Below are 27386 nucleotides of genomic sequence, written 5' to 3' on the forward strand. Positions count from 1 at the left end.
CTTGCAGAATATTCTGTAAATTATATTCTCCAAAATTATTCATATGAGGCATTCTTAATACATGAGTATGTTTTATGAAAAAAATCCCAACTTCCTAACTTTACAAACACCAAAGTTATGTCATTTTTTGACCAAAATTGTAATACCCTCTGCAAGGGTATAAATATATAAGAGCTTACTCAGTAGAACGCGAAAAAAGTTGTCCACTTTTTAATACGCTTAGCCGACGTCCATGTCCGGCTTAGTTTATGTTGACCTAATAGTTTTACCATGAGCTCCACCTAAACTTGTTAATATAATACAGATATGTTAAGGCGATAGAAAAACAGAAGCAAGAATAATTTTATAATTTGCAGATATTCCTTATATCTCAACTGTATTTCTAAGGGGAAATCTTATTTATTTTAAGCAGATGAAATTGCGTCTCTCCAACCTCATAACAAAAAATTTAATTTAATTTGATATCCATTTATTAATTTTGTAAATGAATTTTTGTATTTGTTTAAGGGTATGGTATAGCAACGCCAAAAGGTTCGCCTTGGCGAGATAAAATTTCTTTGGCGATACTTGAGCTTCAGGAAAAGGGAGATATTCAAATGTTGTATGACAAATGGTGGAAAAACACTGATGAAACGTGTACCCGGAGAAGCACAAGCAAACAATCTAAAGCGAATGCCCTTGGACTTGAAAGCATAGGTGCGTTAAATAGTTTTTAAAACTTTTTCTTACAAACTGTGTATAGCTAGTGTAATCGGATGCTTGTTTTTTTAATTACTAGGCCCTCTGACAATAACGTTCTTGCCTTATATTCGGTCCTCTTTTCATTTTTTAAATTTAAATACTTAATGTTTCCATTTCACAGGTGGTGTGTTTGTAGTACTAATAGCTGGAATATTTGTGGCTGCGGTTGTTGCGTTTTTCGAGTTTTGGTTCAACTTTCGGTGCCACGATAAAGCTAGACCAATCCATCCGGGCGTCAATCATGACCAAGGAGTGATTCTTGAAAGCGAATGGACTTATACACCACTGAACCGTTGCTTTTGGATCGAAATTTTCGAAGAACTCCGCTTTGCATCATGGTGTATGAACAAGCAAAAGCGACCTGAACTTAATCGAGTTTGCAGTGAATGTAAGATTCCACAAAAACCAATTTAACGATATTAACCACATTTAATAGGAATCGTATGTTTATTATACCCTTGCAGAGGGTATTATAATTTTGGTCAAAAGTGTGCAACGCAGTGAAGGAGACATCTCCGACCCTATAAAGTATATATATTCTTGATCAGGATCACCTCCTGAGTTGATATAGCCATGTCCGTCTGTCTGTCCGTCTGTCCGTCTGTCTGTTTCTACGCAAACTAGTCTCTCAGTTTTAAAGCTATCGAATTGAAACTTTGCACACACCCTTCTTTCCTTTGCACGCAGTATATATGTCGGAACGGCCGGGATCGGCCGACTATATCCTATAGCTGCCATATAACTGATTGATCGGAAATGCCATAAATTTGGTGTTTGTAAAGTTAGGAAGTTGGAATTTTCTATGGGTTTTATTTTTAGCCAATCAATCCGACCTATCAAATTTCATAAGGATCGGCCGACTATATCCTATAGCTGCCATATAACTGAACGATTGGAAATGCCATAACTTTGGTGTTTTTAAAGTTAGGAAGTTGGGATTTTTTATGAGTATTAAGAATGCATCATATGAATAATTTTGGAGAATATAATTTACAGAGTATTCTGCAAGGGTATATCAACTTCGGCTCCTGCCGAAGTTAGCTTTCCTTTCTTGTTTTATACTGTAAAAGTTAAATGTACGAAAAGTTTTCAAAATTTAAAGCAATTGAATAAGACACTTCCAAACTAAACGTAAATCGAAGACTTATATCTTATTATCAATAAATAAGGTTATTAATTAACATTTAGTTTAGTTTTTATCTCGTGCTATTAACAGTGGCGGGATGGGTACTTGTTATACCCTTGCAGAGGGTATTATAATTTTGGTCAAAAGTGTGCAACGCAGTGAAGGAGACATCTCCGACCCTATAAAGTATATATATTCTTGATCAGGATCACCTCCTGAGTTGATATAGCCATGTCCGTCTGTCCGTCTGTCCGTCTGTCCGTCTGTCCGTCTGTCTGTTTCTACGCAAACTAGTCTCTCAGTTTTAAAGCTATCGGATTGAAACTTTGCACACACCCTTCTTTCCTTTGCACGCAGTATATAAGTCGGAACGGCCGGGATCGGCCGACTATATCCTATAGCTGCCATATAACTGATTGATCGGAAATGCCATAACTTTCGTGTTTGTAAAGTTAGGAAGTTGGGATTTTCTATGGGTTTTATATTTGGCCAATCAATCCGACCCACCAAATTTCATAAGGATCGGCCGACTATATCCTATAGCTGCCAGTTATATGGCAATGATCGGAAATGCCATAACTTTGGTGTTTGTTAAGTTAGGAAGTTGGGATTTTCTATGGATTTTATTTTTGGCCAATCAATCCGACCTACCAAATTTCATAAGGATCGGCCGACTATATCCTATAGCTGCCATATAACTGATTGATCGGAAATGCCATAACTTTGGTGTTTGTAAAGTTAGGAAGTTGGGATTTTCTATGGATTTTATTTTTGGCCAATCAATCCGACCTATCAAATTTCATAAGGATCGGCCGACTATATCCTATAGCTGCCATATAACTGAACGATTGGAAATGCCATAACTTTGTTGTTGTTAAAGTTAGGAAGTTCGGATTTTTTATGAGTATTAAGAATGCATCATATGAATAATTTTGGAGAATATAATTTACAGAGTATTCTGCAAGGGTATATCAACTTCGGCTCCGCCCGAAGTTAGCTTTCCTTTCTTGTTATACCCTTGCAGAGGGTATTATAATTTTGGTCAAAAGTGTGCAACGCAGTGAAGGAGACATCTCCGACCCTATAAAGTATATATATTCTTGATCAGGATCACCTCCTGAGTTGATATAGCCATGTCCGTCTGTCCGTCTGTCCGTCTGTCCGTCTGTCCGTCTGTCTGTCCGTCTGTCTGTTTCTACGCGAACTAGTCTCTCAGTTTTAAAGATATCGAGTTGAAACTTTGCACACACCCTTCTTTCCTTTGCACGCAGTATATAAGTCGGAACGGCCGGGATCGGCCGACTATATCCTATAGCTGCCATATAACTGATTGATCGGAAATGCCATAACTTTGGTGTTTGTAAAGTTAGGAAGTTGGGATTTTCTATGGGTTTTACATTTGGCCAATTAATCCGACCTACCAAATTTCATAAGGATCGGCCGACTATATCTTATAGCTGCCATATAACTGATTGATCGGAAATGCCATAACTCTGCTGTTTGTTAAGTTAGGAAGTTGGGACTTTCTATGGGTTTTATATTTGGCCAATCAATCCGACGTACCAAATTTCATAAGGATCGGCCGACTATATCTTATAGCTGCCATATAACTGATTGATCGGAAATGCCATAACTTTGGTGTTTGTAAAGTTAGGAAGTTGGGATTTTCTATGGGTTTTACATTTGGCCAATTAATCCGACCTACCAAATTTCATAAGGATCGGCCGACTATATCTTATAGCTGCCATATAACTGATTGATCGGAAATGCCATAACTTTGGTGTTTGTTAAGTTAGGAAGTTGGGATTTTCTATGGGTTTTATTTTTGCCTAATCAATCCGACATATCAAATTTCATAAGGATCGGCCGACTATATTCTATAGCTGCCATATAACTGAACGATTGGAAATGCCATAACTTTGGTGTTTTTAAAGTTAGGAAGTTGGGATTTTTTATGAGAATTAAGAAGGCATTATATGAATGATTTTGGAGAATATAATTTGCAGAATATTCTGCAAGGGTATTTCAACTTCGGCTCCGCCCGAAGTTAGCTTTCCTTTCTTGTTTTTTTCTAAAATAGGTTAGGTACCTGGGTAAAATTAATGGTATAACATTTTCCCGTGACTGACCAGAGACAGTCAGCAGAGGGATATAAAGGGTACGATGCTAGACTCCAAAAGCTTTGGCGCCGTGCGCAGAGTACTTCAATGATCTTTCGACGGTAAAACATTATTCACATTAATAATTATACATTAATCTAAATCTAAACTACTATATAAAAGTCTTCGAATAAAAAATGGGTCAGTGGTAAATTCCTACCAGAGCGGATTGACATAAAAATCTAGAAAAATCCGCATAATTCTGAAATAATTAGGAGACGTGTGTGAGGTACAAATTAAAATAATAAACGACCCCAAAGTGCCCCAAAATTCGATTCGTTTTTTTTTAAATTCTTTCTTTTGCCATTTTTCTGTTATAAATGTTGTTAAAATGGTTTAAAAAAATTATGATCATAATCTTATGGCATAGCCGCAACTAACTGCATTTAAATTTTTTGGAAATTCAGCCTCCTTAACCAAGTCCCCAATATTTTCCAATTCTCTTATGCGTGACGTCACGGCCTCCACATATGTTTGTATGTATGTTCTGCTGGCGCACTTTGCATTAAGTCGTAAATGAGTGTATGTAGCATTTTAAGTGTGACCGCGCAGGGGAAAAAATGAAAATACCAGTCACAAAAAATTTAAAATGCGCGGTTAAAAAATCGATTATATCGCAAATCTTTTCATTTGTTTTCAAATGTTGAGTTATCTACAAACTTTGGATTTGTAAAAAACAAAAATAAACAATGATTCGCTCTGCTATGTACACACACACGCACGAAATATGTATATCCAAAAAATCAAGATAATACTGATATCCTTTTGCTAAAAGAATATTTAATTTACATTTCCACAACAGATTTAAGACATTTTGTAACCGATTTTTGTCATTTAAAATTCAAATCGCATTGATAATATTAAAAGAACATTAAATATTCAAACCAATTGATTCTCACGCTCTTTATTACACGTGCCTCATATTGTTTAAACAAATGCAAATGTTTAAACAATTTGATTCACGGCGTCCCCACCTGTCTTTATTATTAATATAATCTTTTTCTTTTGCATACTTCTTTACGTCCCATTAAATGACCGTTTGCTGTAATTAATTCAAGTGAAACATAACCTGTTGGTCGTGTACAAATACTTCATTATTTGCCAATTGTTTTTTTTTTTAATGTGTGGAAAGAAGGTGTGTAAAGAGGGGTTGAGGGCCCAAAAACGCCAAAACTGTAATTAGGTGATAGATGGACAGCCTCTTAAAATTGTTAACCAAGATAAAAATAAAGGAAATTGTATTATTGGGGACGCATTTAACTTTTCCTTTGGCATATTTCTTAATTTTTCTTACATAAATATTTGCTTTCCTTATAAGCGTTGTCTACTGTGGATTCTCTTTTAAACTTCTTCTAAATCGTCAACAGTATGTGATTTTTTATTAACCCTTTCGTTACCAATGTGCATAAAATTACCTTTTCTACATTCTTCGGTTGTAATAGTAATAGTACATTAATATTATTTGTCAAGCAATAACATCACTAGAAGAAAGTAAACATAGCATGGCTTAAATGTTAAAAAAATGTATATTTGTTAAATTAAAATTTTAATTCTTTAATTTCAATTTGTAATTAAAAAAAAAAAAAAAAAAATTAAAAATTAAAAATAAAGAGTTCTAATCTAAATATAAACAAAAACAATGAAGAGTCTTAATTTTAGATTGTTTTTGAAAAACACTTTGTTTTTATTTTTGTCCTTCAATATAATGTATCGCCCTTAACTGCAAAACAAAAGATGTGGCAAAATAAAATGTAAGCGATCGGTATTTAAAAAAAAATTAAAATTAATATAATTATAGAAAAAGATCCTACCATATTTAAAATCTTCGGCACAAAAAGGTTAAGTTCAAAGAGAGGGAAGTAAACTGATGGAATACGCACACATACATCCGTAATTCGGCAAATTTGGACTTATATATGTTTTTAGGCAGCAATTCTGTCAGTTTTAAAATGAATCCCCATGGAAATGGTGCTGGGCAGTGGGTTGCATGGCAACCCAATTACACGGCAGCTCCAGCTAGCTATTCGTATCCGTATCAAGCTGCAGTTCCGCCTCCAGTTGTGTGCCAACACGTCCCGCAACCCGTACCCGTCCAGCACTTCACGCAGCATTTCCCGCAACACGTTGCGCAACATGTACCGCAACATGCGCAATGTGTTCAGGTGAAATCAATAGATGAGCAAGAAACTAAAAATTTTATGGGAAAAAACAAACGACAACAAAACTGGGTTAACATTAACCAGCAATTGAAAACGCAAAATAAAACCATAAAAACTTTGACGCAAACGTGCAAGAGGATGCAGAACGAATTAAAAACAATGAAGAAGAAGGTAGCAGACCTGGAAAAAACTCACGAAAACGTATCTCTTATGGAAAGGAGATTTAAGAACCTGTGCCTTCAGCCAGGTCGTAGACCTTCAATTTAATCAAAATTGTTAATTTTTTGACAAAAATAAAATTTAAAAATTTAAGTTTTTTGTTTTTTATTCTTTTTTTTTCTCATCTTTAGCAAAATTGCAAGTGAACAACAATAAAACCAACCATTTAATCTTCTCCTTTTGCATACATTTGTACTTCTCATTAAATGATCTTTTGCTGTAATGCATTTAAGTGGCAATATAGCTCAGGTGTTAGAGGTTGTATATAAATGTAATGTGATCTGTAGGTCGTGGGTTCAAACCCACTTCAGTTCTTGCCAAAAATGATGTTGACATTTTTTTTTTTTTGGAAAGTGAAATCCAAGATTGGTAAGAACTCGGTTTGAAAACACGACCCTTAAATTGCAAGGAAACCACATCGTACAACAACACCAACTCTTTAGGAATGCTATTACCTAAGACTACTTCTTCATGAAGTGCGGGGACCAACCTCATTCTTATTTCTTAAAACAGTTAATAACATTACGTATGCTACATTTCAATTGGCATGTAAGGCTTTGGGCTTACTAGAAGATGACACACACTGGGAATATACCCTAAAGGAAGCAGCTTTATGTAAATCGCCAATTCAATTACGTGATTTATTTGCGGTGATGTTAGTAAATTGTCAAATGGCTGATGCCGCACATCTTTGGGAAATGTATAAAGAAAGCTTTTCAGAAGACATTTTGTACGAGTTTTCTCTAATAGTGGCAGAAGTCAATCAAGATCTACTGGATAGAGTGTTTAATAAATGTCTTATTTTAATCGAAGATATAACACTGTCCATTGGAGGTACGTGTCTATTAGACTATGGTTTGCCCGAACCGATTAGAGTTAGTAGACCACTTCAAAATAGGGAATATTTAAACGAAATAAATTACAATATTAATGAATTCGAATTAAGTAAAGACGAAAATTCCCTTAACGATGAGCAAAGAATGGCATTTCAAAAAATATTACAAAGTGTTCAAAATGAAAACGGTGAAATATTTTTTTTGGATGCCCCCGGTGGCACAGGCAAGACATTTTTATTGAATTTGTTGTTAGCAAAATTACGACATAATAATAATGTAGCATTGGCTGTTGCTTCTTCAGGTATAGCTGCTACGCTGTTAAATGGGGGACGCACAGCCCACTCTGTGTTTAAACTCCCATTGGATTTAATAAATGTAGAAACACCATGTTGCTCAATATCTAAACGGTGTAATATGGCATTGGTTTTTCAAGAATGTAGACTTATTGTTTGGGATGAATGCACAATGGCTCATAAGAGTGCTTTTGAAGCGTTGGATAGAATGTTGAAAGATATTCGTGGTAATGATTTTCTAATGGGAGGTATGACGGTTTTATTATCTGGAGATTTTCGTCAAACGCTTCCTGTAGTTCCTCGAGGAACAAGGGCAGATGAAATACAAGCCTGCTTAAAATCATCATTTCTTTGGCCTACTATTCAAAAATTGTGCCTAACAAAAAACATGCGTGTGCATTTAAAAGGCGATACAACTGCTGGAATTTTTGCACATACATTATTGAGAATTGGAGACGGTCTTTTTCCAACTGTCGAAGGAAAAATAATTATTCCTTCAGGTTTAGGAACTGTTGTAACTTCCCTTGAGGAGCTCACATCAAATATATTTCCGGAAATTTCAAAAATCTCAACCAAATCATTAGATTGGTTTTCGGAGAGAGCAATATTAACTGCTAGAAATGATAGAGCTGTGGTAATAAATAACATACTGTTAAAATCATTTGATGGTATTGAAGTTACGTATAATTCTATTGATTCAGTCACTGAAGTTGATGAAGCAGTTCATTTTCCGGTTGAATTTCTCAACCAACAAAATCCACCTGGACTTCCCTTACACATTCTAAAGCTTAAGATTGGTGCACCAATTATGCTGTTGAGAAATTTAAGACCTCCAAAACTATGTAACGGTACAAGATTGCAAGTAAAAGCTCTTCATAACAATTTAATCGAAGCTGTGGTTTTTACTGGCTGTGCCAAAGGAGAAATTGTTTTTATACCACGAATACCCCTAATACCATCAAATCTACCGTTTCAGTTTAAAAGACTTCAGTTCCCTGTAAAAGTTTGCTTTGCAATAACGATAAATAAATCGCAAGGTCAGACCTTAAAACTAGCTGGACTAGATTTAAGGGACGATTGCTTCTCTCATGGTCAGTTTTATGTGGCCTGTTCAAGAGTTAGCTCCTCTGAGTCTTTAATTATTTTAGCGCCAGAAGGAAAATCAAAAAATATCGTTTATAGAGAAGTCTTGCAAAAATGTTAAACATTTCTAATTAAAATGCACTGTGGAATAGGCCTCATGGGGAAACCACAAAAAAAAAACGCGCCAAAACCTCTACCTCTATGGTGGTGTGGAAATGTGGAATGGTTTTAGTTTAAATAAAGTAGCAAATAAAAAAGTTAATCAAAAGTATAGTTTTAAGCGATATAGTTAGGAAATTGCTAATCTTAATTTCCGCAGGCGAAGCTGCGGGCTACCTTGCTAGTTATTAATATAATCTTTTTCTTTTGCATACTTCTTTACGTCCCATTAAATGACCGTTTGCTGTAATTAATTCAAGTGAAACATAACCTGTTGGTCGTGTACAAATACTTCATTATTTGCCAATTGTTTTTTTTTTTTTAATGTGTGGAAAGAAGGTGTGTAAAGAGGGGTTGGGGGCCCAAAAACGCCAAAACTGTAATTAGGTGATAGATGGACAGCCTCTTAAAATTGTTAACCAAGATAAAAATAAAGGAAATTGTATTATTGGGGACGCATTTAACTTTTCCTTTGGCATATTTCTTAATTTTTCTTACATAAATATTTGCTTTCCTTATAAGCGTTGTCTACTGTGGATTCTCTTTTAAACTTCTTCTAAATCGTCAACAGTATGTGATTTTTTATTAACCCTTTCGTTACCAATGTGCATAAAATTACCTTTTCTACATTCTTCGGTTGTAATAGTAATAGTACATTAATATTATTTGTCAAGCAATAACATCACTAGAAGAAAGTAAACATAGCATGGCTTAAATGTTAAAAAAATGTATATTTGTTAAATTAAAATTTTAATTCTTTAATTTCAATTTGTAATTAAAAAAAATAAAAAAAAAAATTAAAAATTAAAAATAAAGAGTTCTAATCTAAATATAAACAAAAACAATGAAGAGTCTTAATTTTAGATTGTTTTTGAAAAACACTTTGTTTTTATTTTTGTCCTTCAATATAATGTATCGCCCTTAACTGCAAAACAAAAGATGTGGCAAAATAAAATGTAAGCGATCGGTATTTAAAAAAAAATTAAAATTAATATAATTATAGAAAAAGATCCTACCATATTTAAAATCTTCGGCACAAAAAGGTTAAGTTCAAAGAGAGGGAAGTAAACTGATGGAATACGCACACATACATCCGTAATTCGGCAAATTTGGACTTATATATGTTTTTAGGCAGCAATTCTGTCAGTTTTAAAATGAATCCCCATGGAAATGGTGCTGGGCAGTGGGTTGCATGGCAACCCAATTACACGGCAGCTCCAGCTAGCTATTCGTATCCGTATCAAGCTGCAGTTCCGCCTCCAGTTGTGTGCCAACACGTCCCGCAACCCGTACCCGTCCAGCACTTCACGCAGCATTTCCCGCAACACGTTGCGCAACATGTACCGCAACATGCGCAATGTGTTCAGGTGAAATCAATAGATGAGCAAGAAACTAAAAATTTTATGGGAAAAAACAAACGACAACAAAACTGGGTTAACATTAACCAGCAATTGAAAACGCAAAATAAAACCATAAAAACTTTGACGCAAACGTGCAAGAGGATGCAGAACGAATTAAAAACAATGAAGAAGAAGGTAGCAGACCTGGAAAAAACTCACGAAAACGTATCTCTTATGGAAAGGAGATTTAAGAACCTGTGCCTTCAGCCAGGTCGTAGACCTTCAATTTAATCAAAATTGTTAATTTTTTGACAAAAATAAAATTTAAAAATTTAAGTTTTTTGTTTTTTATTCTTTTTTTTTCTCATCTTTAGCAAAATTGCAAGTGAACAACAATAAAACCAACCATTTAATCTTCTCCTTTTGCATACATTTGTACTTCTCATTAAATGATCTTTTGCTGTAATGCATTTAAGTGGCAATATAGCTCAGGTGTTAGAGGTTGTATATAAATGTAATGTGATCTGTAGGTCGTGGGTTCAAACCCACTTCAGTTCTTGCCAAAAATGATGTTGACATTTTTTTTTTTTTGGAAAGTGAAATCCAAGATTGGTAAGAACTCGGTTTGAAAACACGACCCTTAAATTGCAAGGAAACCACATCGTACAACAACACCAACTCTTTAGGAATGCTATTACCTAAGACTACTTCTTCATGAAGTGCGGGGACCAACCTCATTCTTATTTCTTAAAACAGTTAATAACATTACGTATGCTACATTTCAATTGGCATGTAAGGCTTTGGGCTTACTAGAAGATGACACACACTGGGAATATACCCTAAAGGAAGCAGCTTTATGTAAATCGCCAATTCAATTACGTGATTTATTTGCGGTGATGTTAGTAAATTGTCAAATGGCTGATGTCGCACATCTTTGGGAAATGTATAAAGAAAGCTTTTCAGAAGACATTTTGTACGAGTTTTCTCTAATAGTGGCAGAAGTCAATCAAGATCTACTGGATAGAGTGTTTAATAAATGTCTTATTTTAATCGAAGATATAACACTGTCCATTGGAGGTACGTGTCTATTAGACTATGGTTTGCCCGAACCGATTAGAGTTAGTAGACCACTTCAAAATAGGGAATATTTAAACGAAATAAATTACAATATTAATGAATTCGAATTAAATAAAGACGAAAATTCCCTTAACGATGAGCAAAGAATGGCATTTCAAAAAATATTACAAAGTGTTCAAAATGAAAACGGTGAAATATTTTTTTTGGATGCCCCCGGTGGCACAGGCAAGACATTTTTATTGAATTTGTTGTTAGCAAAATTACGACATAATAATAATGTAGCATTGGCTGTTGCTTCTTCAGGTATAGCTGCTACGCTGTTAAATGGGGGACGCACAGCCCACTCTGTGTTTAAACTCCCATTGGATTTAATAAATGTAGAAACACCATGTTGCTCAATATCTAAACGGTGTAATATGGCATTGGTTTTTCAAGAATGTAGACTTATTGTTTGGGATGAATGCACAATGGCTCATAAGAGTGCTTTTGAAGCGTTGGATAGAATGTTGAAAGATATTCGTGGTAATGATTTTCTAATGGGAGGTATGACGGTTTTATTATCTGGAGATTTTCGTCAAACGCTTCCTGTAGTTCCTCGAGGAACAAGGGCAGATGAAATACAAGCCTGCTTAAAATCATCATTTCTTTGGCCTACTATTCAAAAATTGTGCCTAACAAAAAACATGCGTGTGCATTTAAAAGGCGATACAACTGCTGGAATTTTTGCACATACATTATTGAGAATTGGAGACGGTCTTTTTCCAACTGTCGAAGGCAAAATAATTATTCCTTCAGGTTTAGGAACTGTTGTAACTTCCCTTGAGGAGCTCACATCAAATATATTTCCGGAAATTTCAAAAATCTCAACCAAATCATTAGATTGGTTTTCGGAGAGAGCAATATTAACTGCTAGAAATGATAGAGCTGTGGTAATAAATAACATACTGTTAAAATCATTTGATGGTATTGAAGTTACGTATAATTCTATTGATTCAGTCACTGAAGTTGATGAAGCAGTTCATTTTCCGGTTGAATTTTTCAACCAACAAAATCCACCTGGACTTCCCTTACACATTCTAAAGCTTAAGATTGGTGCACCAATTATGCTGTTGAGAAATTTAAGACCTCCAAAACTATGTAACGGTACAAGATTGCAAGTAAAAGCTCTTCATAACAATTTAATCGAAGCTGTGGTTTTTACTGGCTGTGCCAAAGGAGAAATTGTTTTTATACCACGAATACCCCTAATACCATCAAATCTACCGTTTCAGTTTAAAAGACTTCAGTTCCCTGTAAAAGTTTGCTTTGCAATAACGATAAATAAATCGCAAGGTCAGACCTTAAAACTAGCTGGACTAGATTTAAGGGACGATTGCTTCTCTCATGGTCAGTTTTATGTGGCCTGTTCAAGAGTTAGCTCCTCCGAGTCTTTAATTATTTTAGCGCCAGAAGGAAAATCAAAAATATCGTTTATAGAGAAGTCTTGCAAAAATGTTAAACATTTCTAATTAAAATGCACTGTGGAATAGGCCTCATGGGGAAACCACAAAAAAAAAACGCGCCAAAACCTCTACCTCTATGGTGGTGTGGAAATGTGGAATGGTTTTAGTTTAAATAAAGAAGCAAATAAAAAAGTTAATCAAAAGTATAGTTTTAAGCGATATAGTTAGGAAATTGCTAATCTTAATTTCCGCAGGCGAAGCTGCGGGCTACCTTGCTAGTAAGTATATAAAAGAAGGAAGAGCGCTGAAACCGGGATAAGTAAGTCAAACTCATAAGGCGAATAAATAACGGATTTTTTATATTATTACATATACACTTGCAGTAATTACAAATCGACTACATTTCGATTTCTATGCCTTTATATTACTAAAATCAATGAAGATATGTCGATTGTGCTGCATTTTGTCATCGTTTCTATGGCAGCTGGCAGTAAATAAATAATAGTAAATAATTACGCAATTATTGAAATTATCGCAATGATATATTTTAATAAAAAGAAACATTTTTCAGAGGGTATTATAATTTTGGTCAAAAGTGAAGGAGACATCTCCGACCCTATAAAGTATATATATTCTTGATCAGGATCACCTCCTGAGTTGATATAAGCATGTCCATCTGACCGTCCGTCTGTTTCTACGCAAACTAGTCTCTTAGTTTTGAAGATATCGAACTGAAACTTTGCACACAACCGGGATCGGACGACTATATCATATAGCTGCCATATAACTGATTGACCGGAAATGCCATAACTTTGGTGTTTGTAAAGTTAGGAAGTTGGGATTTTCTATGGGTTTTATATTTGGCCAATCAATCCGACCTACCAAATGTCATAAGGATCGGCCGACTATATCCTATAGCCGCCATATAACTGATTGATCGGAAATGCCATAACTTTGGTGTTTGTAAAGATAGGAAGTTGGGATTTTTTATGAATATTAAGAATGCATCATATGAATAATTTTGGAGAATATAATTTACAGAGTATTCTGCAAGGGTATATAAACTTCGGCTCCGCCCGAAGTTAGCTTTCCTTTCTTGTTTTTAATTTTTTTCGATTTTTTTAAGGGAGCTATATGATATAGATGTCCGATTTTAATTTATTTAAAACCGTAATTACATAATATTTAATATTTTTCCGATTGTTCCTATGAGTGCTATATGATATAGTCGCCCGATCCAGCTCTTTCCGACTTAAATACGACCTGCAATAGAACGACTTTTGGGAAAGTCTAAGGCAGATAGCTTTAAAACTGAGAGACTAGTTTGCGTAGAAACGGACGGACGGAGAGACGGACAGACGGACATGGCTAGATCGACTCTCCTGGTGATGCTGATCAAGAATATATATACATTATAGAGTCGGAAATGTCTCCTTCACTGCGTTGCAAACTTTTGACTGAAATTATAATACCCTCTGCAAGGGTATAAAAATGATCTTCCACCCCATGGGGGTGGAAGCGTAATGTTCTGGTGTTCAGTTTCATATAATAGTATGGGAGACTTGGTTCCCATAAACGGATCCATGAACCATAACTAATATTTAGAAACCTTTAACGATTATGCGTTTTCCTCCGGCGACATTTTAATAGTAAACAAATTTATTCTCCAACAGGAGAATGTATGCTGGAATGTACCAACTTACCTTAAAATAGTTGTAATCAAAATTGGAAAGTTTTTTGTGCGATGCTGAGTTATGAAAACCCTTTATGAAAACTGAATCGTAAATCATTATGTCAAGTGGTTATTGGATTTATTTGACACGTTAAGCAACATTATGACATTTTATAGATAAATTACAGAACAACAATGCCTGAAGCACCATCAGGACACTGAAATAAATTAATACAAATATTTTTATAACTCTATAATTATACGTATATATATATATCATTATATATATTTATATATATCATAATATATATATATAAATATGTTAAACTTATATTACATGAATGTGATTTTATTGCGGGATACCCATATCTTATTTCTAAACATTACTATATTGCAAAATAATTTATAATCTGTACCGGTTTTTAATATGTATATTAATTTAACTGATAAAGTATAAGTTTGACTCTTATCCCGACATTGGTGCAAATGTACCGGTTTCTGCATATGTGAATGTGTCTGCTTCTTTGTAGTGCATTAACTGATTTAGCCTCAATTTTTACATTTGAAATATTAATTACAACCTTTTGTGTTTATTATACCAAGTAACCTAATCTAATGGATGAGAACTTGACACTGGCAAGTCAAAAACATATCGATTAATTTCTTAAGCAAACAATGGTAAAATTGGTTTTGAAATCCTGCACTGTACTCATCTAGATATATTTGCTTCAGAAGCAGAATATTCAGAAATTCAAGATTCCAATCACTGTAAATATTTCCAGCATTATACTCTTGAGTAAGTACCACATTAAACACACCAACCATTGAAAAACCTCAATTTGTTATGCTTGATTATTTAGACTAGCTTTTTAGATAATAAAGAATGGAATATTTAAAATATAAAATTAGTAAAACGGACTATTGCAACGTTTAAAGTGAAGACAGGGAAAAGTATTCCAAAGATCAAAGAAAACGTTGTATATTAGTTGTATAAATTAGAAATGATTCCCAAAGTTAAGCAAATAAATGTAAATCATATTTAGCTGATAAATGTGTCAACAAAAAGTGACTTAAAACTTTATGAGATAGCTTATATACGTCTATAAAGAATGAAATTCAACCTCTTTAGCATAAGCTTCTCTCTGCATTTTCTCGCGCAACCGGGTTACATCTTCGTCTATCCGAACTATAGCTCGGATTTTCTAAAAGAGATTTAGAATTTTAAATAATTGATTTGTAAAATGTTCGATGGGCATAAAATTTATATTTGCGCACCTCACTAAGGTCTCCAGGAGTTCGTTTCCACAACCAGAACATATATATTGGTATATAAAGCATGGATGACAATGCAGTAAACCAACCAAAAGCATGCGCCCACCAAGGATAGTTGTAGTCCAAGTATTTTATGGGAGTCCACTGCACTATGTTAAAGAAGAAGACTCCCTATAAGCAAAGAAAATGATTATAAAAGAAATTCAAGATTTTATAAAATACTAACCAAGCATATAGCAGGGGTGGTGACACACCAACAAAATTTCCACCAAACTGTGGGATAGTATCCGATCATATCCTTTATTCCATCATAAAATCGATCAACTCCATAACACCAAGATATTGAGACGCACTCAAAGAATATGAGCCATAGTAAGCAAAAACCACTTACTGCATATGAATCTAATATTTGGAATATGTACATGCCGCCCTAAAAAAGGACCGAAATCAATAAAGTCAGCTTTACAACACTCCATATCTTTAAACCTACTTGTGTAATGCAGGTTAAGCCAACTAAATAGCTAAGTGCGCAAACAATAGCAATAAAGATTTCTTTGCGTTTCCGCAGCAACTGAGGCCATTCATCAATAATAGCAGTGATAAAGCCCTCCATTGTACAGAACTGGGAGTCCAAGCCAATAAGCAGAAGCATGAAGAAAAAGAGGCAAGACCACATTGGAGAACCTGGCAGTTGCAGTACTGCCGATGGATACACTAGAAATGCTAGACCAGGTCCTGAGGCAGCTACTTCGGCCACAGGTCGCTGTTGTTCGTGAGCCATAAATCCTATAACTGAAAATATTACAAAGCCAGCAAACATACTGGTGCTGGAATTAACTGTGCAGACAATTAGTGCGTCTCTGAAATTAAGTGAGATATTAACATATTTATTTTAGAGTAAAAATCTTTTCCTGCAAAATAACAGCGTACTTATAGACATTATTGGTAAACTTGTTGTAACTTCCTAAAGCCACTAAAGTACCAAGTCCAAGGCCGTATGAGAAAAATATCTGGGTAACAGCATCTATCCAGACCTGAAAGATATTACAACAATGTACTATTTATATAATTACCGCGCATTAATGAAATAAAAATGACAAAAAATAAATGAACCTAAAAAAGATTTTATATAAGAAAACGTCCAAATTTTTAAAATTAACATTTAAGGAATTAAATTTGTCACTCTTTTACATTGGTCAGGACTTAATCGCATTTAATTTTGATATATTACAAGTTTCTTACTTAACTTTTGGTACATAAAGCCTAGTACTCAGATCGAAAAACAAGTTCGCTAGCAGAACAACTTTAATCTTTCCGGTTTGACTGCATTGTCAATGACTGTCAATCAGCTGGGCTTGTTAACAGCAGTTAAAAGTCGAAAATCTTATATGCGGTTAAGAGCCTTTTAAAAATATTCTCAACCTCTTTGGCAAGACATATCTGCCGCTATACAAAGAAAATAGAAAACAATATAATTTCTATTATCACTAACCCGCCCAACCGACCGAGGGGCGCAGCCGTATATCGTACGGCACGATTCGCGACATAAGGAAATATAGGTAAAAGTCCGGGGAAAAAAGTAATAGGAAGATCAATTTTGTGCCAATGAAGCTAGTATTAATCGTTTTAAGAGCGGCAGAGAGTCAAGATTTGAGATTATAGGAAAAAATCTATTATAGTCAGAACACAATACTCTGCAAGTGATAGTTAGATCTACAATGATTTAATATTAGGAGAATATAATTTCTAGTTAATCTAGTTGGCACAGAAAAGTTTAGCCGACTTACCAAGTCGGGGCTGTCAATCTCACCATGTATAAGGTTATAAATGAAGACAGTACCAAGCATCGTTCTATGGTTGGCTAGGGAGGGTAAATTAATCAACAGAAGTATACTAGAATAAGAAGGTAAGATAAGATTTGCATCCCAGTTTAGGCGCCGTAAAGCAAAAAGAAGAACGTTTTTTTGTACTGATTCAATACGACCAATATGTATTCCGTATTGCGGACTCCAGACGGCAGACCCATACTCCAGAATCGGACGGACTAGCGAAATAAATAAAGTTTTAGTTAAATAAGGATCATCGAATTCTTTTGACCACCTTTTAATAAATCCAAGCACTCCTCTGGCTTTATTAACCATGGACGAAATGTGGTTTGAAAATTTTAGTTTAGGGTCCAAGAGAACGCCAAGATCGTTTACAAGAGTTATTTTATCCAAAGAGCTGTCACTTAATGTGTAAGTTGCGTATTTATCATTTTGCTAGGGCCTGACGAACGTTCACCCAAATTTCATTTCAGCAGACTGACAATTCTCTGGTATTTTTTCGTCGATCTGAGAGCCTGACGAAAAGCGTTCGCCAGCTGTTTGCCTCTCGATCCCTCTTATAGCTGACGAACAGATTTCGTCGATCTGAGTACTAGGCTTTACCTTAAAATCGTGTTTGAAAAACATGTGTATATTATTCACTCTAATCCACTTATATTATTAAAAAAATAATTATATATAACATAACAATATGTTCGGGACTTAATACAATTTAAATTTTATCTATCGCATTAAAACTTAAGGAGGTATTTAGAGAAATTAAACTTTTTCATTGTATTTACAAATTTTTCTCAACAAATTTTGTTTGGAAACCAATTAATTAATGCTTAGCTTTAGTTATAGTGTTGTAAACAAACCTCGGAATTAGACAACTTTGAAAAGTTAGGAATAATATAAAATTTGATGCCTTCCAAAGCTCCAGGTAAAGTTATTCCACGAACCAGCAGAACCGTTAAAAGAACATATGGAAATAGGGCAGTAAAATATACTACTTTCCCTGTCCATTTTACTCCTTTCCAAATGCAAAAATAGCAGAGGATCCAGACAAGTAATAAAGTTCCAGCCAACTCCCAGCGAATGTTTCCAATTTCCTCAATGCCATGAGATATTTGAAGTGCACGACGCCTAAAACAAAAAGTTTTATAAGTATTTCGACTTATGTAAGTGTTAAGGACATGATTAAAGCCTCAACAATGCGTCTGTGGTTAGGTAAAATTAGGTTAGGTTTAAAGTTATGACAGATAATTCACATACTCCCAAAATTCTTTAACTGGATCTGTAAGCTCAGAAGATGTAATGTTTACAGCAGAAACGGAGCACATTTTTTTTGCGGTGCCATTAATTATCTTATCCCAGCAATGTAAATTTTTTCTTTCATATTGACTGACACAATTCACTGTGTTCCACCAATTGTTACACGTCCTCCAAGGTACATCTGAAAAATCGAACTCATTTATGTACAATAACATTTACAATTCGTTCAAAATATGTTGAGCAAGAAAGGAAGCAAACTTCGGCAGAGCATATTATCCGATTGTTATACTTTTAAGTCCGTATTTTTAATATTGTAAAAAATAACTAAGACTCGATGTAAATGGGTATATGTTTAAAAGCCAACTGCAGTTTTGAACAGTTTTATCATAATATATTTAAGACTGATAGATTAGTTTACGTAGAAGGAGCCAGACGAATAGAAGGGCAAACGGACATGGTTATAATAACTATGCTTTTTAGGGTCGGGAATGTTTGCTTTTCTGCGTTGCAGTCTTCTGACTGATACTAAATACCCGATGCAAGGGCATACAAGCTTTAAAGTAATTACTTACCTGCTCTCATCGACATGAAGAAATAAAATACCGCCCAAGCCAGAATGACAATATAGTAAACATTCATCCAACATGACATAACTGCAGCAGCATATCCAATTCCTTAAAAAAATATAGAGCAAATAATTAGGGCCATACTTATAGTTAATAAGCTTACACTTCGACTTGAGCCCTGCTTGAATCTCCAGTAATATTAGCTTATCTATCTTAGTATGATCAAATGCTGTTATTACGACCCATTTTCTTTTTAAACAAGAACGGAAAGCTAACTTCGGGCGGAGCCAAAGTTGATATACCCTTGCAGAATATTCTGTAAATTATATTCTCCAAAATTATTCATATGATGAATTCTTAATACTCTTAAAAAATCTCAACTTCCGAACTTTAAAAACACCAAAGTTATGGCCTTTCCGATCAATCAGTTATATGACGACTATAGGATATAGTCGTCCGATCCTTATGAAATTTGGTAGATCGGATTGATTGGCCAAAAATAAAACCCAAAGACAATACCATCTTCCTAACTTTACAAACACCAAAGTTATGGCATTACCGATCGTTCAGTTATATGGCAGCTATATATAATATAAATATATATAATATATATATAGGATATAGTCGGCCGATCCCGGCCGTTCCGACTTATATTCTGCGTGCAATAGAAAGCAGAAAGCTTTTGAACTGAGGGACTAGTTTGCGTAGAAACGGACGGAAGAACGGACGGAAGAACGGGCGGACGGACGATCATGGCTAGATCAACTCTCCTGGTGATGCTGATCAAGATATATATTCTTAATAGGGTCGGAAATGTCTCCATCACTGCGTTGCAAACTTTTGACTGAAATTATAATAATATATAAATATTAAATCTTACCTTTGAATATGGGGGCAATCTTAAATACACCAAGCCCACCAATGGTCAACATTTGACCAAGAGCTAACTCCATGAAAAACATCGGAATTCCAGCTAAAAACAACGTTATTATATATGGTAATATGAATGCACCGCCTCCATTTTTATAGCATAAGTAAGGAAATCGCCAAACGTTTCCCAAGCCGATTGCTAGTCCTACTACTGAAAGAATGAAATCCATTTTTGAAGACCATGACCCGCGTTCTGGAAGTTGTTCAAGTTTAACCAACTGAAAAAAAAGATCATATGTAAATATAAACTAAAAATGTAACTTTACCCAAAAGGTTTTAATTAACAAGGTGTCGTACATTTTTTAATTTTAAGCTCCAATAGGCTTTTACTTTGGGACCGAGAAATAAAAAACGGTTCGGCAAGCCGAAGCTGATATACCATTGAAGTTATTATAATATTGTATGAGTTAATTGAAAAACAATGAAGTTTCCCGATTTTTTTTTATGTTCATAAATATATAGTCGGTAAATTTCTACTAAAATTAAAAAAAAATTAAATTAATTAAATTCGTAAAAAATAACTACATCTTGAATTTTACATGCTTAAAAACAACGACGCTTTAACGATTTTCTCTGTCAATTTGTTTTTATGGAAGGTAAAGTGGCTCGAAGCAATTAGGAAATAAAAGTTCAAGTCGGTATTGCTGCTAAACTAAGAAAGATAACCAACAAAATTAAATATTTTGTTAATCATAAAAACAACAAGAAAGGAAGCAAACTTCGGCAAGCCGAAGTTTATATACCCTTGCAGTTATTGCAAAAGGACTAAATTTTGATTTCTATGCCCTTTATTACTAAAAACAACAAAGCAGCTATCTGATATTGTTGTCCGATTTTGACAAAACTAAAAACGTAGATCTGAAATCTTCCTCTTCCTTATTTTCATTAAATTTTCGATCAAATTCAAGTCGTTATGACCACGTGAGGGGAGTTCCAGACAACCCAAGTCTTTACAATTGCTTCTGAGTGTTTGGAATCGTTATCCTGGCAATCCCGAAATCGAGGAGAACCGGGGTAAAATAAGGCCTAACGGAAAAAAGGCTGACGAACGGGTTTCGTCGGTCTGGGTAAATGTGAGATGCAAGTCATCAATAGATATCGAAATGCATACGGACAGATAATCAGACATGCAGACATACTTGGAAGTAATAATATAATTATAATAATATATAATTATAATTTCAGTCAAAAGTTTGCAACGCAGTGAAGGAGACATTTCTGACCCTATAAAGTATACATATTCTTGATCAGCATCACCAGGAGAGTCGATCTAGCCATGTCCATCTGTCCGTCCGTCTGTCCGTCTGTCCGTCCGTCTGTCCGTCCGTCCGTCCATTTCTACGCAAACTAGCCCCTCAGTTTTAAAGCTATTTGTTTGAAACTTTCCCAAAAGTTGTCTTCCTAATGCAGGTAGTATATAAGTCGCAACGAGCCGGATCGGGCGACTATATCATATAGCTGCCATATAACTGAACGATCGGATAAGCCATAACTTTGGTGTTTTTAAAGTTAGGAAGTTGGGATTTTCTATGAGCTTTATTTTTGACCAATTAATCCGACCTACCGAATATAACTGATTAATCGGAAGTGCCATAACTTTGGTGTTTGAAAAGTTAGAAAGGGATTTTCTATGGGTTTTATATTAGGCCAATCAATCCGACCGATCAAATTTCATAAGGATCGGCCGACTATATCCTATAGCTGCTATATAACTGATTGATCGGAAATGCCATAACTTTGGTGTTTTTAAAGTTAGGAAGTTGGGATTTTTTATAAGTATTAAGAATGCATCATATGAATAATTTTGGAGAATATAATTTACAGAGTATTCTGCAAGGGTATATCAACTTCGGCTCCGTCCGAAGTTAGCTTTCCTTTCTTGTCTTGATTAGCATCACCAGGAGAGTCGATCTAGCCATGTCCGTCTGCCGTCTGTCCGCCCGTCTTTGTTGTTTAATATTTTTATACCCTTGCAGAGGGTATTTTAATTTCAGTCAAAAGTTTGCAACGCAGTGATATATACTATAAAGTATATATATTCTTGATCAGCATCACCAGGAGAGTCGATATAGCCATGTCTGTCCGTGCGTCCGCCTGTCCGTCCGTCCGTTTCTACGCAAACTAGTCTCTTAGTTTTAAAGCTAACTGCTTGAAACTTTCCCAAAAGTTGTCTTTCTATTGCAGGTAGAATATAAGTCGGAACAAGCCGGATCGGGCGACTATATCATATAGCTCCCATAGGAAATCTCAGAAAAAAAAAATTTTAAAAAATGATAACTTTGTTCTTTTAATGTTGTTTTGTTGTTCTTTGGGATTTGGTAATTTTTAAATATTATGGAATTATGGTTTTAATTAAAATAAAATCGGACAACTTAATCATATAGCTGCTATAGAAATGATGCCAAAATGCAGCCCAAAATCGACATAGCTTCATTGTTTTTAGTAATATAGGCATAGAAATTGAAATGTAGTAGATTTGTAGCAACTGCAAGGGTATATAAACTTCGGCTTGCCGAAGTTTGCTTCCTTTCTTGTTTTAATACCAGGTAACATTTCTTGTACAGATAAAGTCACTGCAAAGAAAATTTGGTTTTTTGAGTTCCTGTGTATGAGTTAACATTAACGAGTCACTGGGTATTTTTCGGCTCGATCAGAAGACGATAATGCAATTCACAGCTGAAGAGTAATTGGAGCTGAAGAAAATGTAATCGTACCGATACGATTTGTAGTTTTAAGGTAGCAACATTTTATATATGACATTTTTACATACAAAAAAACCTTTTTTCCATAGAAAATATCGGAAGATAATAGGAAAATATTCGCATATGTTGGCATACATTCTACATACATATAACATATATATACACCCCAGCCCACGCTTAGGCAGTTTTTTTGATCTCCTGCTTGACACTGACTTTATTGACCTGGCCTTTAAGTCTGACTTACTTATTTTCATACCATTGAAGAGGGGAATTTAAATTAATCAAATTCTTAGTTCCTGATAAATATATACCGGCCAAAAACTTGTTATAACTCCAAGGGTGTTTGCTTATTTGCAATATTATTCTATATCTTCAATAAAACTAGTTCCTGCACTTACCTGCTGTTTATTGGAGGCGTCCACATTTGTTTGTGTGTTAGATTGTAAATTTGACGCGTGACCCACTTCTTTACTCATTTCAATAGATTCGTGCTTGCGCCCATCGCCTCCCCCATCACCATCGTTTGCGCAGTTACTGTACATTTCGTTAATATTCTCTTTTGAAAGATGTAAAGGACGACCAAATATAAACTAGGACAATCGAGCACTAGAGCTGACTCGTTTTCGTCCGAGTTGCGCGTAATTACGAGAACAGCACCCTTGCAGGTCACTTGCTTGCATCAAACTGAGTATCTAAACCACCTAAAATGATGCTTTGTTCCTCAAATCGAGAAAGTCTATGTAGTGACATGGTAATATAAGCGACGCTTAAATATAAGGGGGCTAGTGGTTTGACATTTTTACATACAATTTAATTTAATAATGATTTAGGAAGAGGGTTCTGCCCGAGCCCCATTGAAGTAATGGTGTACGGGCACAGTGGCCACTTAATATAAATGAACAGTACATCAGGGCCCAACAAAAATAATTCACTGTGTGTATCCCTCATGATCTACTGTACTGAGTGGAACTGTCCCCTAAAAACCATACCTAGCAATTTAGTGACCCATTTAAAATATTTGTATTTTATCGGTGGTATCGCAGAATCGCTGTTTTGTGCATCTACAAAATAAACTTGTGGCTTTGTATGTATGTAAAAAATATATTTATATAAAGAAAAACTTATCAACGCGAGACGAAAGCACTACAACCACGAAAATTTCTAAAACAGAATTTCGTAACGAACAATATTTAAATTCACTTTTTTTCATAGAGAATATAATATATATATAAGTATTTATCATTTTACTGAAGCAAAAGTACGATTTTGTAAATGGAGGAAGAGTTTTGGATTCTTTATGTTCATTAAGTCGAAATTTTATAACATAAAACAGCAACGTCGTTAACAGTTATAGTCGGCTGATCCTTATGAAATTTGGTAGATAAGATTGATTGGCCAAAAATAAAACCTATAGAAAATCCCAACTTCCTAACTTTACAAACGGACAAAGGGACAGACAGATGGACAGACGGACATGCTTATATCCACTCAGGACGCGATCCTGATCAAGAATATATATACTTTATAGGGTCGGAGATGTCTCCTTCACTGCGTTGCACACTTTTGACCAAAATTATAATACCCTCTGCAAGGGTATAAAAAGCGAGAAATTAAAAAAATAACCATTTTGTGAATCAGAAACACAAATTTGCAAAGCTCGAAAACAAGTTTTTTATACTTATCTAATAGAATTTGAATGTTTTACTGTATAAAAATATAAATGCTAAAAATGTAGTTAGTGGCGTACTACAAAATTGACTGCGTCTGCTTAACTAAATATTAGAAACATATTTAACATTTAAATAGATACAAATTAGTATCTCGTTGTAAAATAACTTTCTTGAGGACTGTTTCGTCTGCAACAAATCAAAAATTGACTGTTATCAATAAAAGTCAATCGAACGCCGAGTGATCTTTACAAGTAGGTTGAGAAATACCCGACGTCAAGAACTTTCTCTGACAGATATAAAGTAGACTATAATATAACATTATGAAATCGGCCCTTGAGAATCAATGTTTTCAAGCCATTTGCTTGAATTTAAGTCATTTATTCCAGAGTGGAGAGTGTTCTAGTAAACAGTTCAGTGCAGATTATGCTGGCTGGGGCAACACTTTTGTGCGGTTCGTCACCATCCTATTACAGTAATAGGGTAGTGCATATATAACAAGTAGTTATTTGTAAATAAACCATGTACCGACATAATAAGCGGACGTTTCATTTATGCTAAACTTTTTTATTTATTATAATAACGCACTGTACATTAACACAAAGAGAAGAATGTTCTAAAAAATGGTTATACCGGCTTCCTTCTGCAATTACTGTAAAAACATTAACAACAAATAAAATCAATGCTATGCCAGAAACTAATAATTATTTATTAAGGCAAAAACCGCCATATGTGGGTAAAATTCTTTAAAATGTTCTTATAGGCTAACTTTTTAGATAGAATTTTAAATAACATTTTTTTCTTTTTCTCTTTAAATAAATGTTTCTTATTCCAACAAGAAGTAATTAATATTTCTTTTGATATCTTGAAAAATTTTCTATTGAAAAACATTTTGTATCAACTTTAGACTTTTGGTGATCAAGAACATTTTTTTTATAGTTTCTGCCTGTTGTATACTTTTGAATTAATACGAATAGCCCTTTTCTTTACTAATTCTAGACAAATGCTTATACTCTCACTTAGAGTATTAAACTGTAGATCCGATGTGTGTAACATAGAAAAAATACATTTCCAACCCTATAAAGTTTTTGATCATCATCAGGAAGCTGGCCAATATACACGAACGAAAATATTCGTATTCGATTGATATTGTTGTTTTTGAAGATATATGCCAATATTCCGTTGTTTTTCGTTTAATAATAATATATGTGGCTCTGTACTCACATATCTGTTACAGTGACTGTTCAGTTAAGTTCACCTCAAAAATTGTTTAGAAACAAACGTATGAACGGGTAAGTGTGATCTGCATTGCATGTAACTGTAATTTGAGATCTGATTTTTTTCTTTAAGAATTGCTAACAAGTTTTTTAAAAATTTTCCCAACATTATTCTCCCTTAAATTGGCATACTTATACAATGTACTTTTATACAAACAAGGAAGTACCGGTTAAAAGCTTTTTTAATTGCTCGGGAGTCATTAAAAAGTATTCACAAAAGGCAAATAAGAAAATAATTGCCCACAAGAATAACTCACTGAATGGTAACCGCTCTTGGCCATTTAAATTCAAAGGAGTTACACGACGCTTAGCGAGGGCTTTTCAAAAAGTATCTGCGTCATAAGTTGACCATTGATTATAAGATACCTATTATACTTAAATATATATTTGTAAATTTTTCCAAAAGACATTGTAGACATATTGGCACTTAGCTGCGTCCTTTTGTTTTTATTTAATTATAATTCCTATTTCAAATGAAGTTATTTTAAGCCATGTACAATACGATAAGCTACAAAAGGTAAAACATTTTGCTGACAGATGTTTATACCCTTGCAGACAGCCTTACACTTTTGGTCAAACGTTTTTTAGGGAAAGAAAGGAGAGGAGATATTTTCGACCGTATAAAGTACATTCGTGAAATGAACAATGTAAATATTTGGAAAATCGTCATAACTTCTTTGTTCATAACTATATGCGCATGGTACTCAAGGTAGTGTTTTTTTTTTAATCTGAGAAAAACGTTTTTAATTTTAAATAATCATCCAACTAACTAGGGACCGTAACAGCTAAACCTTTTATTTTAAAAATCGTTTTTATTAATTATTATCATGAAAAAAAATATTTTTTATTAAATTAATTATTTTAAAATTGTTATTTTCTGATCGAAAATGCATTTTTACTTCAAATAATTGTTTAAAGACTTTGATTGTAAAAACCTATTTGATTATAGCTCTGATTGAACAAAATAATAGTTTATGGCAAATATTTTGTATTTCACTTATTACGAAATATTACGAAAAGCTAGCAAGCTGTAATTTGTTGTTTTTAAAAACACCATTCTTATTTAAATAGGTGTATATGTTTTGTTAAATTAGTTACGAGTAAGGAAAGCTAAAAGAGCAAAAAGAAATCAAGTACTTTCTGTGGGCCCTTGGATGCTTTATTAAGATCCCGATGTAGCGCAGACTCTGTCCAGTCTTGCAATTCTGTTGGCGCGGCAAACCAAAAAGGAGTATACCCATATGACAAAAAGGTGTGTTTATTGTTGGTTTTTCTAGGGATTTATTTATTTATTATAATACAAAATTTTCAACTTTTTTTTTATTAAGTTATTTATATAATTTGGAAAGGCCTGCACTCTGCTTGCGGAAAATATATAGAAAAAAATATATATTCTGAAATCTTATTTTAAATTATGTGTTTTTTATAAAATTTATAAAATTACAGTAATTATTAACTTGTACTTAATTTGTTAATAAATATCAGTTTTATTTTAAGTTAAATGTGAAAAATACAACACGTTATGAAATTGTTTTGTTATATTTTTATGAGTGTTTTTCGTATTAGGTTCTGCATTTTTTGGAGTT

At 34.2% G+C, this 27386-nt stretch overlaps 2 protein-coding genes across 5 annotated transcripts in view; one reads left to right on the plus strand and one right to left on the minus strand.

Annotated features, from left to right (window-relative positions):
• The window catches only part of LOC108044006 (glutamate receptor ionotropic, kainate 2), a 44251-nt gene extending 42972 nt beyond the window's left edge, over positions 1 to 1279 (plus strand). For all 4 annotated transcript variants that reach the window (XM_044460630.1, XM_044460631.1, XM_044460632.1 and 1 more), the window contains 2 exons: positions 508 to 696; positions 863 to 1279. In XM_044460630.1, the coding sequence (XP_044316565.1) occupies positions 508 to 696; positions 863 to 1155 (482 nt within the window). In that variant the 3' untranslated portion in view covers positions 1156 to 1279. The remainder of the gene's footprint in view (positions 1 to 507; positions 697 to 862) is intronic.
• A 14009-nt stretch (positions 1280 to 15288) lies between these two features.
• Positions 15289 to 23601, minus strand: LOC108039408 (sodium- and chloride-dependent GABA transporter 1). The gene is made up of 10 exons (XM_044460638.1): positions 23255 to 23601; positions 20105 to 20372; positions 19231 to 19332; positions 18659 to 18839; positions 18262 to 18529; positions 16509 to 16612; positions 16069 to 16438; positions 15805 to 16008; positions 15582 to 15749; positions 15289 to 15508 (listed from the first exon to the last, which is right to left on the minus strand). Exons 1-10 carry the CDS (start codon positions 23396 to 23398, stop codon positions 15407 to 15409), a joined length of 1911 nt encoding a protein of 636 aa, XP_044316573.1. The 5' UTR covers positions 23399 to 23601; the 3' UTR covers positions 15289 to 15406.
• Positions 23602 to 27386: the final 3785 nt, after the last annotated feature.

The sequence above is a fragment of the Drosophila rhopaloa genome, unplaced genomic scaffold (genome assembly GCF_018152115.1).
Source record: "Drosophila rhopaloa isolate 14029-0021.01 unplaced genomic scaffold, ASM1815211v1 contig_203, whole genome shotgun sequence".
Lineage (NCBI taxonomy): Eukaryota > Metazoa > Arthropoda > Insecta > Diptera > Drosophilidae > Drosophila > Drosophila rhopaloa.